The sequence below is a fragment of the Narcine bancroftii genome, chromosome 2 (genome assembly GCF_036971445.1).
Source record: "Narcine bancroftii isolate sNarBan1 chromosome 2, sNarBan1.hap1, whole genome shotgun sequence".
In the NCBI taxonomy this organism is placed as follows: Eukaryota; Metazoa; Chordata; class Chondrichthyes; order Torpediniformes; family Narcinidae; genus Narcine; species Narcine bancroftii.
The window spans coordinates 79,516,733-79,530,785 of record NC_091470.1 but is presented as its reverse complement, the minus strand read 5'-3'; the positions used below and the strand labels follow the sequence as shown (position 1 = coordinate 79,530,785).

General features: G+C 39.1%; 1 protein-coding gene across 3 annotated transcripts in view; it reads right to left on the bottom strand.

Annotated features, from left to right (window-relative positions):
* ccdc135 (coiled-coil domain containing 135) overlaps positions 1-14,053 on the bottom strand; it is a 144,016-nt gene that overhangs the window by 56,721 nt on the left and 73,242 nt on the right. For all 3 annotated transcript variants that reach the window (XM_069917196.1, XM_069917197.1, XM_069917198.1), the window contains 2 exons: positions 5,777-6,000; positions 619-834 (listed from right to left, as the gene is read on the bottom strand). In XM_069917196.1, the coding sequence (XP_069773297.1) occupies positions 619-834; positions 5,777-6,000 (440 nt within the window). The remainder of the gene's footprint in view (positions 1-618; positions 835-5,776; positions 6,001-14,053) is intronic.

Sequence of the window (14,053 nt, the reverse complement as noted above, 5' to 3'; positions counted from 1 at the left end):
TCTTTTGCTTCTCTTTCTCTGACGATAAGGGGCGCTGGGCAAATTCTTATGATGGCAAATCTTTATCTGCCTTACATCAATTTTGTGTAATATTACACCTGTTTTATTATATGACAATAAAGAAATCTTAAATCATGAATATTTATGAGATAAACATATCAGGGGATATGATTCATGGTGTGGGAGAGATGTGAAGATCACTGGCATAGGATCTGTTGTACTTAAAATAGATAATGAATTGGACCTGCTCATGTGCTCTCCTAACAGGCCTGTAACCTTAACTTGCAAATCAATATGGCTTACAGACATTGAGCTTCCAAAGAATAATGACTGACATTGTGAAATCTTGTCTCCACAGTGTGTGAGGAAGACGACTGAAATTGAACAAGATTCTCATTTAAACCTATAAAATTCTACATTTTTCCAATCAGGTGAACAGTTCAATCCATGGAGCATCTAACGCCTTTTGCAGGAAGTCACATCATTACACTTCTTTGTGTGGAAAAGTCCTGTCCAATTTTATTCCTAATTGCCAAACTCTCATTTGAAAATCATGCTACCCCTTCTTTTAGATTTGAGGTATATTTTCTTTTATTACGCAGGGAGATGTTACTCTACCTCAAAAGTCATGACAATCTGGTCCATGTTAATTTCTTGATCATCCTTTTGCATCAAGTTTGGTGGGAGGATGAACTCTCTCTTCACTGCTGTGATTCTGCCATCCTCACGATGATATGTCACCTGAATGTGCTCTGCAGTGATCAGAAATATTTGCTTGGCCACATCCTGGTTGACTGGCTTTTTTCTGTTTCTGGCAAACTGCTCTGTTATTTTCTGAAAAGTTTGGTCAAGAAAAGAAATTTTTTTTAAATCAGGAAAGCAGAAAATATTCAGTAAGTTTTGGAGCTAATGGGGCTGATCATTTTGAATAAAAGTGAGGATTTCTTTCTCTAGAATCCAGAGAAACACCCAAGATGGAGTGCCCCTTTCCCCCACCTTGGATACTCAGACCATATCTGTCCTGCTAATCCAGGCATACAGACTGCAGGCAAAATAGACAAAGTCAGTTCGCAGGCAGATCAAACATGGCTGGTTGCAGGAGATGGGGGTGGGTGGGGGGCACAGCAACACTAAGGGATTGGTTTGAGACCATGGACTGGCACTGTTTCATAGAGGTCGCCACCAAAAACATCCACATAAACAATAACAAGTACATGAGGTAAGTGACATGAAAGTGCATCAAGGATGTCAGAGATCAAATGCTACACAATCAGGGATAACCAGAAACCATAGTTGGACGCAGAGGTTCGTGCACTTCTCAGATCTCGAGATGTAGTCTTCAGACATTAAACATTAAGAAATTGGCATTAAGATCAGCCTGGGTTGAACTGTCTCTTGTAGTCTGGAAGGCAAAGCATAGGTCTACATAGTAGATCCACAGTCAGCTGTGCAACACTGACGACATGAGGTACATGTGGCAAGGTATCAAAATAACATATCACAAGACAACCTTATAAGTCAACAATAATGGTGCCAGATTGACTGAACACTTTCTACTCCTTCTATGAAGAACAGGCTAATGTCAAAGAAAGCTCCATCTCTCCCTGAAGAACACCATGGCAAAGAAAACTCTGTCTCTCCCTGCATAGCCACAGCCGAGGTGAGGAGAATCCTATCCAGGATGAACCCACACAAGGCAGTGGGACCAGATAACATAACCAGTCAGGTACTGAAGGACTGTGCAGATCAACTGATGGAGGTGCTTATGGAGATCTTTGTTACGAGTCTAGAAGACCCCAAAACCCAGCATCAACAGAAATTCACCAAGACAAATGGTTACTTAAAGAAAAGTTGCTTTTAATGTTCTTTAAACAGAAAAACAAGATCAAACTTTATCTTATTACTATTAACCCCCTTCTAATTCTAAGCGCACATGTATGTAATGTGTATATGTTCAGGAAAGTTGTTTGATTCACAGTCCAATGTCACTTCTCACACCTCCAAGTTCACCAGTATTAGGCAATTCTTATACTGTGCACAGAATTTAACATTTATGAATTTTCACCAAGCTCTGGTGCTTAAAGGGTTACCGCTCAGGAAGGTTCTTGTTGAACACATAAACTGATGCCCTCCAATCAGCCACTTCAGTGCCTTGCCGAAGAAACTTGCCTCATTATGGGTTTTTCAAATGATAACCTCTTCTTTCAGGTTACCACAAAGTTCCTCTTCTTTCTCTTGCTTCAGGAGAAACCCTTTAGCCAGCCATTTCCTCTTGTAAGGACTACAAGGGTTTTCAACAGGCTGAACTCAGAACTCACAACCCATCTTCAAAATGGGGTTTCAACAGCTTGCCAGCTTGTCATGTTCCAGTCCCAGCTACTGCTGCTGAACTCTCTCCCTCTCTCTCCCAAAGAGAAATCCTGTTTTGTTTTTTCTTCTCTCTCTCTGCTTGAAAAAAAACCAGAACTTCTTGCAGGGCTAACCCACTCCTTGAAAGATCCTATCAGCACTTTGAACCTGGACTGTTTATTTGCAGCTGGGTTTTAAAATTCCTTCCAAAATAGTTTTATTGTCTTTGCAAAGGCACTCGGTGCCTCAATGTCTCACTTTCAGCAAAGTTCTAGTATTTTAAATGTGATCTCTTTTGTGATGTGTTTCTCAGTTTGTTAAGTGACCTACACACTAAACCCCCACAATCTATCTCTTTTAAAGACATATTTATATAAAATATAACTCGTCACATCTTCAACACATCATTGTATCAGTCCATCATCCCTGTGGGGTTTAAGGCAGCTATCATCATCCTGGTCCCAAAGAGGGTGACAGTAACAGGCCTCAATGATAAACGCCTTGTGGCACTGAGCTCCACCATTATGCAAAGCTTCAACCATCTTCTGATGGAACGTATCAAAGCACACCATTTCAATTTGCTTACAGACAGAACCAATCCACTGACAATGCCCTGACCCACCTGGAGAACAATGTCTCATACGTCAGGCTCCTGTTCATTGACTTCAGCTCAGCATTTAATAATATGCTGTATTATGATACAGGGCTGTGTGCTTAGCCTGTTCCTATTCACGATTGCAATGCCTTATCCAGCTACAATAGAGTCATCAGTAGTTGGCCTCATCAGCAATAACAATAAGTCGTAGTACAGAGAAAAGGTGGAAAATCTCATGAAAAGGTGCGAGTAGAACAACCTGAGTCTCAAGCGGACAAGACAAAGGAGATGATTGTGGACTTCAGGATGATCAGAGACAACCACCCTCCAATATACATTAACAGCTTGGTAGTGGACACAGTAGAGAGCACAAAATTCCTCAGTGTTCACTAAGATGTGAACACATAATATTCCTCACTTGTCAGGAAGATGCCACAGTGACTACACTTCATTAGAAGGATGAAGTGGGCAAAATTACCAGCCACCACTCTATCATCTTTCTACAAGAGCTCTTTCGAGAGCATCCTGCTTGGCAGCATCATAGTGTGGTATGGTAGCATTGGATCGGAGGTCAATCTACAGGACCATAAAAGCAGCAGAGAGGATCATTGAGGTCTCCTTCCCCTCAACAATGTGAATTATCGGGATCTTAGTTTAAACAGAGCTCACAAAATACGTGAGGACCCCTTCCACCCCACAAACAGCATCTTCCAGCTACTCCTATTGAGAAAGAGATACAGAATTATTAGAGCTAGATCCACCAAGCTGATGAACAGCAACTTCCCAAGGCAGTGAGACTACTGAATGATTGCTGAACTGGCTCTACTACTTATTAATACTATTTATTTTTAATATATGTATATAAGTCATGTATATAGATTATGTGTATATGTTTTTAGGTACAGTTGGTCTGAATGTGTGTTTGCACTGTTTTTGCACCATGGACCAGGAAACACTGTTTTGTCAGGTAAAATCTGATGATAAGTGAACTTGAACTTGAAAAGATAAAAATAAAGCAGGTTTTAAGTTACAAAGAAACTGGGCGGTGGGTAGCTTTGTTCCTGGTTGGAGTTGAGAAGAGATAAGAGGTAGCAGCACTGGCTGTAGTGGAGAAAGTATGTCTGGACTAAAGCAAAAAATGCTAGGGATTACTGCTCAGCAGGTCAGGCATCATTTGCAAAGAATAAAACAATCAGGATTTCACATCCATCCATTATCCTTTTAGTCAGAATCAGAATCAATTTATTGTCATGAACAAGTCATGAAATTTGGTGTTTTGTGGCAGCATCAGAGTGTAAATATTTATATTATCACAGAGTCATGGAGCCAGATAGTGCAGAACAGGCCTTTCAGCCCAACTCATCCACGTCAATCAAGTTGGCATTTTAGCTCGTCCCATTTTCTTGCATTTGGTTCTTATCCTGAGGCCTTCTTAAGGTCATGGTTACCAATGCAGTCTGAACAGTGGTGTTCTATAGTGTGGTCAACCAATTTGCATTTACCAAAGTGGAGGAGGCCATATCATGAATACAGTAATTTAAAAGTAAACAACTGCTTCACATGGAAGGTATGTTTGGAGGAGAAGGGAAGAGGTTAAAGGACAGGCAATGGTTTTCTTGTGGTTGCAAGGGAAATTGCTTATGATGAAGAGTATTAGTGAAGAAGAGAGGCCTAGAGTGATGGGGTAGGAACAGTTCAAAAACAGTAGAGGAGGAAATTATAAATCTGATACCAGAATCACATTTGAAGAAATGGAAACTGGGAGAGTGGAATTGACTTCTTCCAGGAAGCAGAGTTGGAAGAAAAGTAGTAAAGGTGGTGTGGGAGCCCGTGGACTTAAACTATGTCACAAGTAAGTATACATAAGTTGAGAAAGGGAGCCCAAGAGTTGGAGGTAGACCAAGTGAAAGTGAGAGCCAGGTAAAAATTGGCAAGAATAGTGACCGGTTCTTTGTGGTTTCTTGCATGATGCACTATGGGAATAGTGATAATAATCTGTTATGACACTTTTCTTGACCTTGATACATTTGAGAAAATTTGACTTCAAATTTGTATAGATCAAAGATCAAAGAGGGAGATTGAAATCTTGGCTGAATGGTGCACTAACAACCACCTCACACTCAATGTCACCAAAACCAAAGAGATAAAGGAAGGAAAAACCAGTGATCAATGGGGGGAACGGAAGTGGAGATGGCGAGAAAATTTAAAAATTCCTGGGAGTCACTATCTCAAAGGACCTTTCCTGGACTCAACATATGAATGTCATCATGAATGAAGCACATCAGTGCCTCTACTTCCTCAGAAATTTGTGGAAGTTCGGTATGACATCAGAAACCTTGGCAAATTTCTACAGACGTGTGGTGGAAAGAGCGATGACTGCCCGCATCACCTCTGAGCATAAAGCTCACCAAAAGGTAGTGGACACAGCCCAGGATATCACAGTCAAAACCCTCCCCACTATCGAGAACATCAACAGGGAACACTGCCATTGGAGAGCAGCAGCAATCATCAAGGATCCACACCACCCATGACATGTTCTGTTCTCACTGCTGCCATCAGGAAAGGGGTATAGATGCCGAAATACTCATAACATGAGGTTCAGGAACAGTTGTTACCCCTCCACCATCAGACTCCTAAACAACAAACTCAATCATTTAAGAACTCTTTCTTTGAACATTATTTATTATTGAATATTATTTTGTGGGCACACTCTTGAATGGTTACTACTTGGAAAAGGACTAGACATAGAAATAGCATATAACAATCTTCATGTGAAGCCCAGTAAGGGGAGAAAATTGGAAGAGACGAATGATTAAAAAATTGATTAATTACCAGAATGGTGCGGTAATTTGAGTGAATAGCTCCTGGGAGCTTTACTTTCTTCAGTCGCTTGGCAAATACTGTGTTTCTGTAAATAAGGAAGTCTGGTCTTTCACTGAACGTTTCCGTCATTTCCGTAGGGGTTTCCACTCTGCTCATTAGCCCATCCACACGGAGCTTGCCATTGAATGTCATTGTCCTTTCAGTCTCTGGCTCAGATGATCGGTAGATATGCTCTGTCAGAAATGAACACCTGGTCATGGAGGAATAACTGAAAGTGTGAGACCATCAGTTATCAAAATTTATTTAACAAAACAAAAACAAACTGGCAGTATCTGTGGAGGTTAAAGGCATAGTGTACAGACAGCTTGAGGACTTAATGTTGAATGTTACTGCTTCAAGTAATGATTTCTCTCCATCAGTCATCCATCTATGATCTTGGCTCAGCATGTTTTTCTTCCTTTTATTCTTACTGGATGTCTTTGCCTATTGAAGCTAAAAGAGATTTAATTAAATGTATTTCAGACACTGATAGATTTTTGAATAATTAAGGAATACAAGATTAATGTGGAATAGGGAGGTAGGTGGAACTGAGTACATGGCCAGACCAGCCATGATCTTATTGGTGATGTACCCTGCAGCTTCCAGAAGTGACGTCATCGTGTTCCGGTCTCATTGCTACCCGGAAGTGGAGGTTTCCCAATCAGGCTTTCAATGTGGCCTTCAGGTGGCAGTTGAACCATTTGACCAGTCCATTTGCTTGAGGATGGTAAGCCGTCGTATGGTGGACTTGGCAGCCGCAGAATTTTGCCAGGTTGGACCAGAAGGAGGAGGTGAACTGTGATCCTCGGTCTGATGTGTTGTGAGTTGGGAAACACGCGACCCAGGTGGCGAGGAAAGCCCAGTCACACACAGCCATGGGTATCACCTTTGACCCATGCGGTCGCTCAGCCCGCTACAAGTCAACATTTTATGTCTAAACCCTTTATCAAGACTGCTTCCCAGTTCTGTTGATATCTTTTACCTATGGAATGTTTGCAGCATTTTCTGATTTTTGTTTTTGGGAATGTTTTAGGCAATTTACATAATTTGAATTAAATTGAATGTATTTCTTTAAAGTTAAACATAACTGATTTAAGTGCTTTTATTTTTTTAACTATTCACAAACATTTGAAGTCTAACTGTGAGTAGGAATTAATTAACTGGCTGTCATAATCTTTCTGGGATGGGTTTGCTATTTATAGCAGGAAAGCCCTGTCAGTTAAGAAGCATCATTGAGGGAAAGTTCTACTGATGAGTAATGTGTGTGGAAACTGGGTGCTCACTAAAACTTGGAAGTATAGAATTTGTCCTGTAGATAGGATGCAGTCCCTGGACACTCTTTCGCAACATTTAGTGTTACGCAGGAGGAACTGTGACAAATTCTAATTTTCAAAACCTGAAACTGCACCAACTATAGTTGCTAAATTTGCAAACTACATTTTCCCTTGAAAACATTCTGAGGAGTTTCTAAATTTATCTAAGTAGAGGATGTCCTTGCTTGGAAAGGAGCTTTTTGCCATCTGGGCACCCAGTACTAGTTTGCCAACAGCTATTGTCCCAAGAGTTGTAGACTGCAGCTTCCTCTGGCCTGGTCTAATGATGTGTAGATTTAAAATGCTGTTTATGTGATCCTTTGGTTTTTCACATCAGGCATTTTCACAAGTTTTGTCATTTCAGGCCTCCTAAATGGATGATTGCTTTTTGCCAAGGGCTCTCGTCTAAATACTGGTTCATTTCACATGGATTACTGTAAACTCTTTCAATCCATTGTTCTGGGCTGGATTAAAACATTTTTTTCAAGATGAAATAGGCAACATGTGAATGAATACCCTGCACACTCTTCCCCCTTTTCCCTTTTCCAATTTAGCAACTTTAAATGGACCAGGACAAGAGGTAAATCTCCCAACTCATTAAGTACAGTAGTACATTAGTTGCCCATTCAGAGTCAGCTCTCCAGCACATGACGTCCTGTTTTGTGGAAACTGCCAAAATGTTTGGCCTGGAAGTCAGCCTGAAGAAAACTGAGGTCCTCCATCAGCCAGCTCCCCACCATGACCACCAGCCCCCCAACATCTCTATCGTGCACACAGAACTCAAAACGGTCAACCAGTTTACCTACCTCAGCTGCACCATTTCATCTGATGCAAGGATCGACAAAGAGATAGACAACAGACTCGCCAAGGCAAATAGCGCCTTTGGAAGACTACACAAGAGTCTGAAAAAACAACCACCTGAAGAAACACACAAAGATCAGCGTGTACAGAGCCGTTGTCATACCCACGCTCCTGTTCAGCTCTGAATCATGGGTCCTCTACCGGCAACACCTACAGCTCCTAGAACGCTTCCATCAGCGCTGTCACTGCTTCATCCTCAACATTCATTGGAATGACTTCATCACCAACATCAAAGTACTCGAGCTGGCAGAATCCACAAGCATCGAATCCATGCTGCTGAAAACTCAAATGCGCTGGGTGGGTCACGTCTCCAGAATGGAGGACCATCGCCTTCCCAAGATCGTGTTATATGGCGAGCTCTCCACTGGCTACTGAGACAGAGGTGCACCAAAGAAGAGGTACAAGGACTGTTTAAAGAAATCTCTTGGTGCCTGCCACATTGACCACCGCCAGTGGGCTGATATTGCCTCCAACCGTGCATCTTGGCACCTCACAGTTCAGCGGGCAGCAACCTCCTTTGAAGAAGACTGCAGAGCCCACCTCACTGACAAAAGACATAGGAGAGAAAACCCAACACCCAACCCCAACCAACCAATTGTCCCTTGCAACCGCTGCAATCGTGCCTGCCTGTCCCACATCGGACTTGTCAGTCACCAACGAGCCTGCAGCAGACGTGGACATACCCCTCCATAAATCTTCATCCGCGAAGCCAAGCCAAAGAAGAAGAAAGAAGAAAGACTTTGGTCTCTAATCCTTTGTAGTCACCGGGAGCAATAGCAGTGGCTTAGCTAAGGGGTTCAGGGGGAGCGACAGCTTTCCCTGAGCATATTTTTCAAAATTCCACCAACCCCCCCCCCCCGCTCCAATCTGAGGCTGCCGGCACCACCACCCCCCCCCACCCCATTCTGACACGACCGAAAAATCAGTGTGGGCCGCCATTCAACCATTGACTCACCATCTGGCATATGTCGTGAAGCCTTTTTTATGTGCTTGCTCCCTGTAACTTTAGAACCTGGCTACGCCCCCAGACAGTAGACAACATATTGGCCAATATTACTGCCATGTAATTTCTTATTTCCATTTCCCAGGATATCATTGGGTGAAAGATGGCAACAAGGCCATGGGGTGGTTCCCAAAATCCTAATAGAGGGAGGAACACAAGCTACTGACATTTCTCCTTCCTGTAACTTTTTGGATAAAAATAAATTCTTCAAATAATTTTCAGTATCTCTTGTTCCTGTTTTCCATCCCATAAAATAGTTAGAATTTTTGGAGAGACCACCATGCATACATTAAAATGTTCCAACCTAGAAAAATGGTCATGGGATCATAGCAGTATCAAATGATTTGCAATCAACAGGATACAGCCATGGGGGGCGTGGCAAGATGGCATAAGGATCATACGTGCCTTCCAGTCCTCTCCCGACCCTTTGTTATTGTTTTGTCTAGAAATGCCCGTTAAAACTTTTTAAAAGTTTAAAAATAGTTAGAGGTGTTAGGCTAATCCCTGATGGTACAGTTGTTGAAGAAAAGTAAAAAAAAAGGCAACAGATTGTCAAGAAACTACATTTTCCAGGACTTAAAGATTCCAAGCCTACCTGCACACGGGAAGCCAGACTACAGTGCGAGATGGACCCAGGGGAGGAGATCCGAGGTTCGGCAGCGGAGTCCAGTTCTTTGTCGGTAGGACTCTTTGAAGATGGCGCCCGGCAGCCCTTAGAACAAAGGGCTAGCCGGGCGCATGTGTGAGAATCAGCACTAGCTGTAAATATTATGAATGAACCTTTACTCCTACAACCAGCTGAGACGCTGTCTGCTGAAAATCCGACAGGGAGTGGAGATTTAACCTTGGATAAAGCACCAGTGCTACAAGATGTACTATTAACAAAGGAGACTTTACTAAAACCCGATTTACAAGAAGTATTTGATAAAATATGGGGTAAGAATATCCCTAGCCACAGACCTCCAGATACTGCTGAGGAGGCTGTGGCAGGGGTTTCTACACGCAGCCAAACTATAAGGAAAACTGCTAAAGTTAAAATGAGGGAAGAAATAGAAGATCCTTCAGTGAAACAGAAACGGCAGGAGCCTTTTGTAGTTGAATCTACTCAAATGGATATGTATTTTCAGAATTTTGAAACCAAGATATATCTTACAATGACGCAATTATCCAGAGTTGTAGTTCAAACTAATACTGAGCTTAAGGTTTTGACGGAAACTATCACTAAACAGATGGCTGATTATGGAGCTTTCAAGCTTGAAGTGAAAGAAAAATTTGAAGATGTTGATCATGAAATTGATATAGTACAGGAACAAATGCAAGAAGTAAATAAAACAATTGAAGATTTACAAATTCAGAATAAGAATCTGATGAAAAAGGTTGATTATTTAGAAAATCAATCTAGACGGAATAATATAAAAATTGTTGGTTTACCAGAAGGTATGGAAGGACCGGATCCAAGAAAATTTTTTACTGAATGGATCCCGCAGGTGTTAGGATGGGATAAGTTCCCGGACGGTTTAATTTTGGAACGTGCCCATAGAGCTTTAAGAAGAAAGTCTTTTTCAGGACAAAATCCAAGATCGGTTTTGGTTCGTTGTTTAAATTATTGCGATAGGGAGACAATTTTGCGCACGGCTATAAGAAATGCACAACAAAGAAGATCCCCCTTGATGGTCGAAAATAATCGTGTTTTCTTTTATCCGGATTTGAGTCAAGAAGTTATGTTTCAACGGCGTGAATTTAATCCTGTGAAAGAAGTGTTATGGAGAAAAGGATATAAAGCAACATTTAGATATCCAGCAGTATTGAAGATTTTTCAAGATGGTTATCAACCCAAATTTTTTGATAATCCTAAGGAGGCTATGGATTTTGCTCAATCTTTGTCAATTATGCAATTTCAAGAAAGACGTAGTCCACCACGGTCTCCAAAGAGAGTGGAGACAGAAGAAGGGAGTCGATTTTCAAGAAGAAATGGAGATAAGGGAGATAAGAGAGATAAAATTGTTCAGAAAAATTTGGAGATGGAAGAAGGGAAATGATCCCCAAGAAGAGATGGAGATAAGGGTAGCCGTAGAGATTAAATTGATTAAAAGAAAATTCTGGAGATGGTTTTAGATAATGATTATGTTAATATGATATGGGGGTTGGGAGAGGGGGCTGGATGGGCAGTATTTTCCAGCAGTCATCAGCTACGTGTGAGTTACCTCACACCCATTTTTTTTTGGGGAGTTACCGCATTGTGCGGTTTAGACGGGAGGAGGTATTTTTAACCTCCTACCCGGTTTTTCTTTTCTTTTTTTTGTATTATCAGATTAAAGAGTGAAGGGGTTTTTTTTTCCTTTCTTTTTTCTTTTTTTTGATTGTATTAAGAGAGGGTAAAGGGGTAAGAGTTGGGGGTTTTTTTTCTAATTGTTGAAAGATATGTCGAAATTTAAGTTTGCTTCTCTTAATGTTCAGGGTTTGAATAATCCTATAAAGCGTAAGAAAGTACTTGCTTATTTAAAAAAATTTAAAGTAGATGTGGCCTTTTTACAGGAAATTCATTTGACAGATAAAGAACATTTGAAACTTAAGCGGGATTGGGTTGGACAAGTCTTCTATTCTTCATTTAATTCAAAGGCAAAAGGAGTTGCGGTTTTGGTACATAAGAATTTACCGTTTCAATTGCAAGACGAGGAGAAAAATGGAGGAAGACTACTTAAGTTGAACTGTATGATTTCTAATGAAGCTTGGACTTTGATTGATGTTTATGCCCCAAATGTTGAAGACTCTGCTTTTATTACAGAAATATCTTTATTATTGGGACAAGCTAATTCCAATGTGATGATTGGGGGGGATTTAAATATGGTATTAGAACCGTTATTGGATAAGTATCCAAAGGTAATTAAGAAATCAAAGATGGCGATACATATGGCTAATATGATTAAAGATTTGAATTTAGTTGATATTTGGCGTAGATTTAATCCTACACAGAAAGACTTTTCTTTTTATTCTTCTCGACATAATTCTTTTTCAAGACTTGATTATTTTTTAATTTCGGCACATTTACAGGATAAAGTTATATCTGTGGATTATAAGGCAAGGTTAGTCTCGGATCATTCATTGTTATTATTGGAATATCAAAGTTCTCAAGTTACACAACATACTTTAAGATGGAGATTTAATACTATGTTACTACAAAAGCCAGAATTTATTGTTTATTTGAAAAAACAAATTGAGGATTTCATTGCTAATAATGTTCATTCTGTTTCTGATCAGTTTGTTTTGTGGGATGCAATGAAAGCTTTTTTACGAGCTCAAATTATCAGTTATGCATCTAAATTGAAGAAAGAGTGAGTTAGAGAAACTGAGGATTTGGAGAAGAAAATAACAATCTGTGAAAAAGAATTTCAAAAGAAAGCTACTGAATTTCAAAAGATCCAATTAACTAATTTAAAGTTGAAGTATAATAAGTTACAGTCATATCGATTTGAATGTCTGTTGAATCGTTCAAAAAATAAATTTTATGAATGGGGTGAGAAAGCTCATAAAGTATTAGCTTGGCAATTAAAAAAAGAACAGTTATCTAGGATTATATCAGCTATTAGAAATAAATCGGGTATTACTTTTAGTCAAAAAGAAATTAATGATGAATTTTGTAATTTTTATAAAAAACTTTATTTGACTGAATGTAAAGAGATAAAAGAAGATGTAATAGACTCTTTTTTGAAAAATATTAATTTACCACAGTTAACTCAAGAAGATAGACAGGAGTTAGATAAACCTTTTATGGATAATGAAATTGAAATGGCTATAAAAGATATGCCAAATGGAAAAACGCCCGGTGGAGATGGTTTTTCTATTGAGTTCTATAAGACTTTTTATGTTGATATATCTTCCTTATTTAAGAATGTAATACAACAACTTTATGATACTTTTCATTTACCTGAGTCCTGTTCTAATGCAAAAATTACAGTTATACCAAAAAAAGATAAAGACCCTTTACAGGTAGCTTCTTACCGTCCTATATCATTGTTAAATGTAGATTATAAAATAGTGGCTAAAGTTATGGCTAATAGGTTAACTCAGTATTTACCAAAGATAATACATCGTGATCAAACAGGTTTTATTAAAAATAGGTATGCTTCGGATAATATTTTATGATTAATTACTTTAATAAATAGATCTAAATCTCAGAAGAATTATCCAATGGTGGTTTCATTGGATGCAGAAAAGGCATTTGATAGAGTAGAGTGGAAGTTTTTATTTAAAGTACTTGATAAGTTTTCGTTTGGTCCCTCATTTATTGGTATTATTAAGGCTTTGTATAATGGCCCGAAAGCTAGAGTTGTTACTAATGGTTTGCTTTCAGAATCTTTTAATTTAACAAGATCTACTAGACAAGGATGTCCATTATCACCCGCTTTGTTTGCTTTAGTTATTGAACCTTTAGCACAATTAATACGTCAGAATGAAAGTATCAAAGGTATGATAGTTTTGAATGAAGATTATAAAATAAATTTATTTGCGGATGACGTTTTGCTGTATTTGGTGGATCCTGATGTTTCTCTGCCAGCACTTCAAGATTCTTTAGAGATTTATGGTCAATTATCTGGTTATAAGGTTAATTGGACTAAAAGTGAAATTTTATCAATTAGTAAAGATGATTATTCAATGTTTAGAAATATTACGAATTTGAAGTGGACGAAACAAATTAAATATTTGGGAATTAATGTTAATACTGATTACCAAAACTTATATTCACTTAATTATCTTCCTTTAATGAAGAAGATTAAGGCAGATTTAGTTAAATGGAAAGATTTACCTTTGGGTTTATTAGGAAGAATTAATACTATAAAAATGAATATTTTTCCTCGTATACAATATTTATTCCAATCAATTCCCTGTTGTTTACAAAAAAGATTTTTTAAGGACTTATATAAGGTAATTAGGGATTTTTTGTGGAAAGGAAAATTCCCTAGGGTGGCGTTGAAAAAATTGATGTGGGATTTTCAATTTGGAGGGTTACGACTACCTAATTTTCAATTTTATTATGAAGCAGCTCAATTTAGATTTCTTAGCGTATTAATG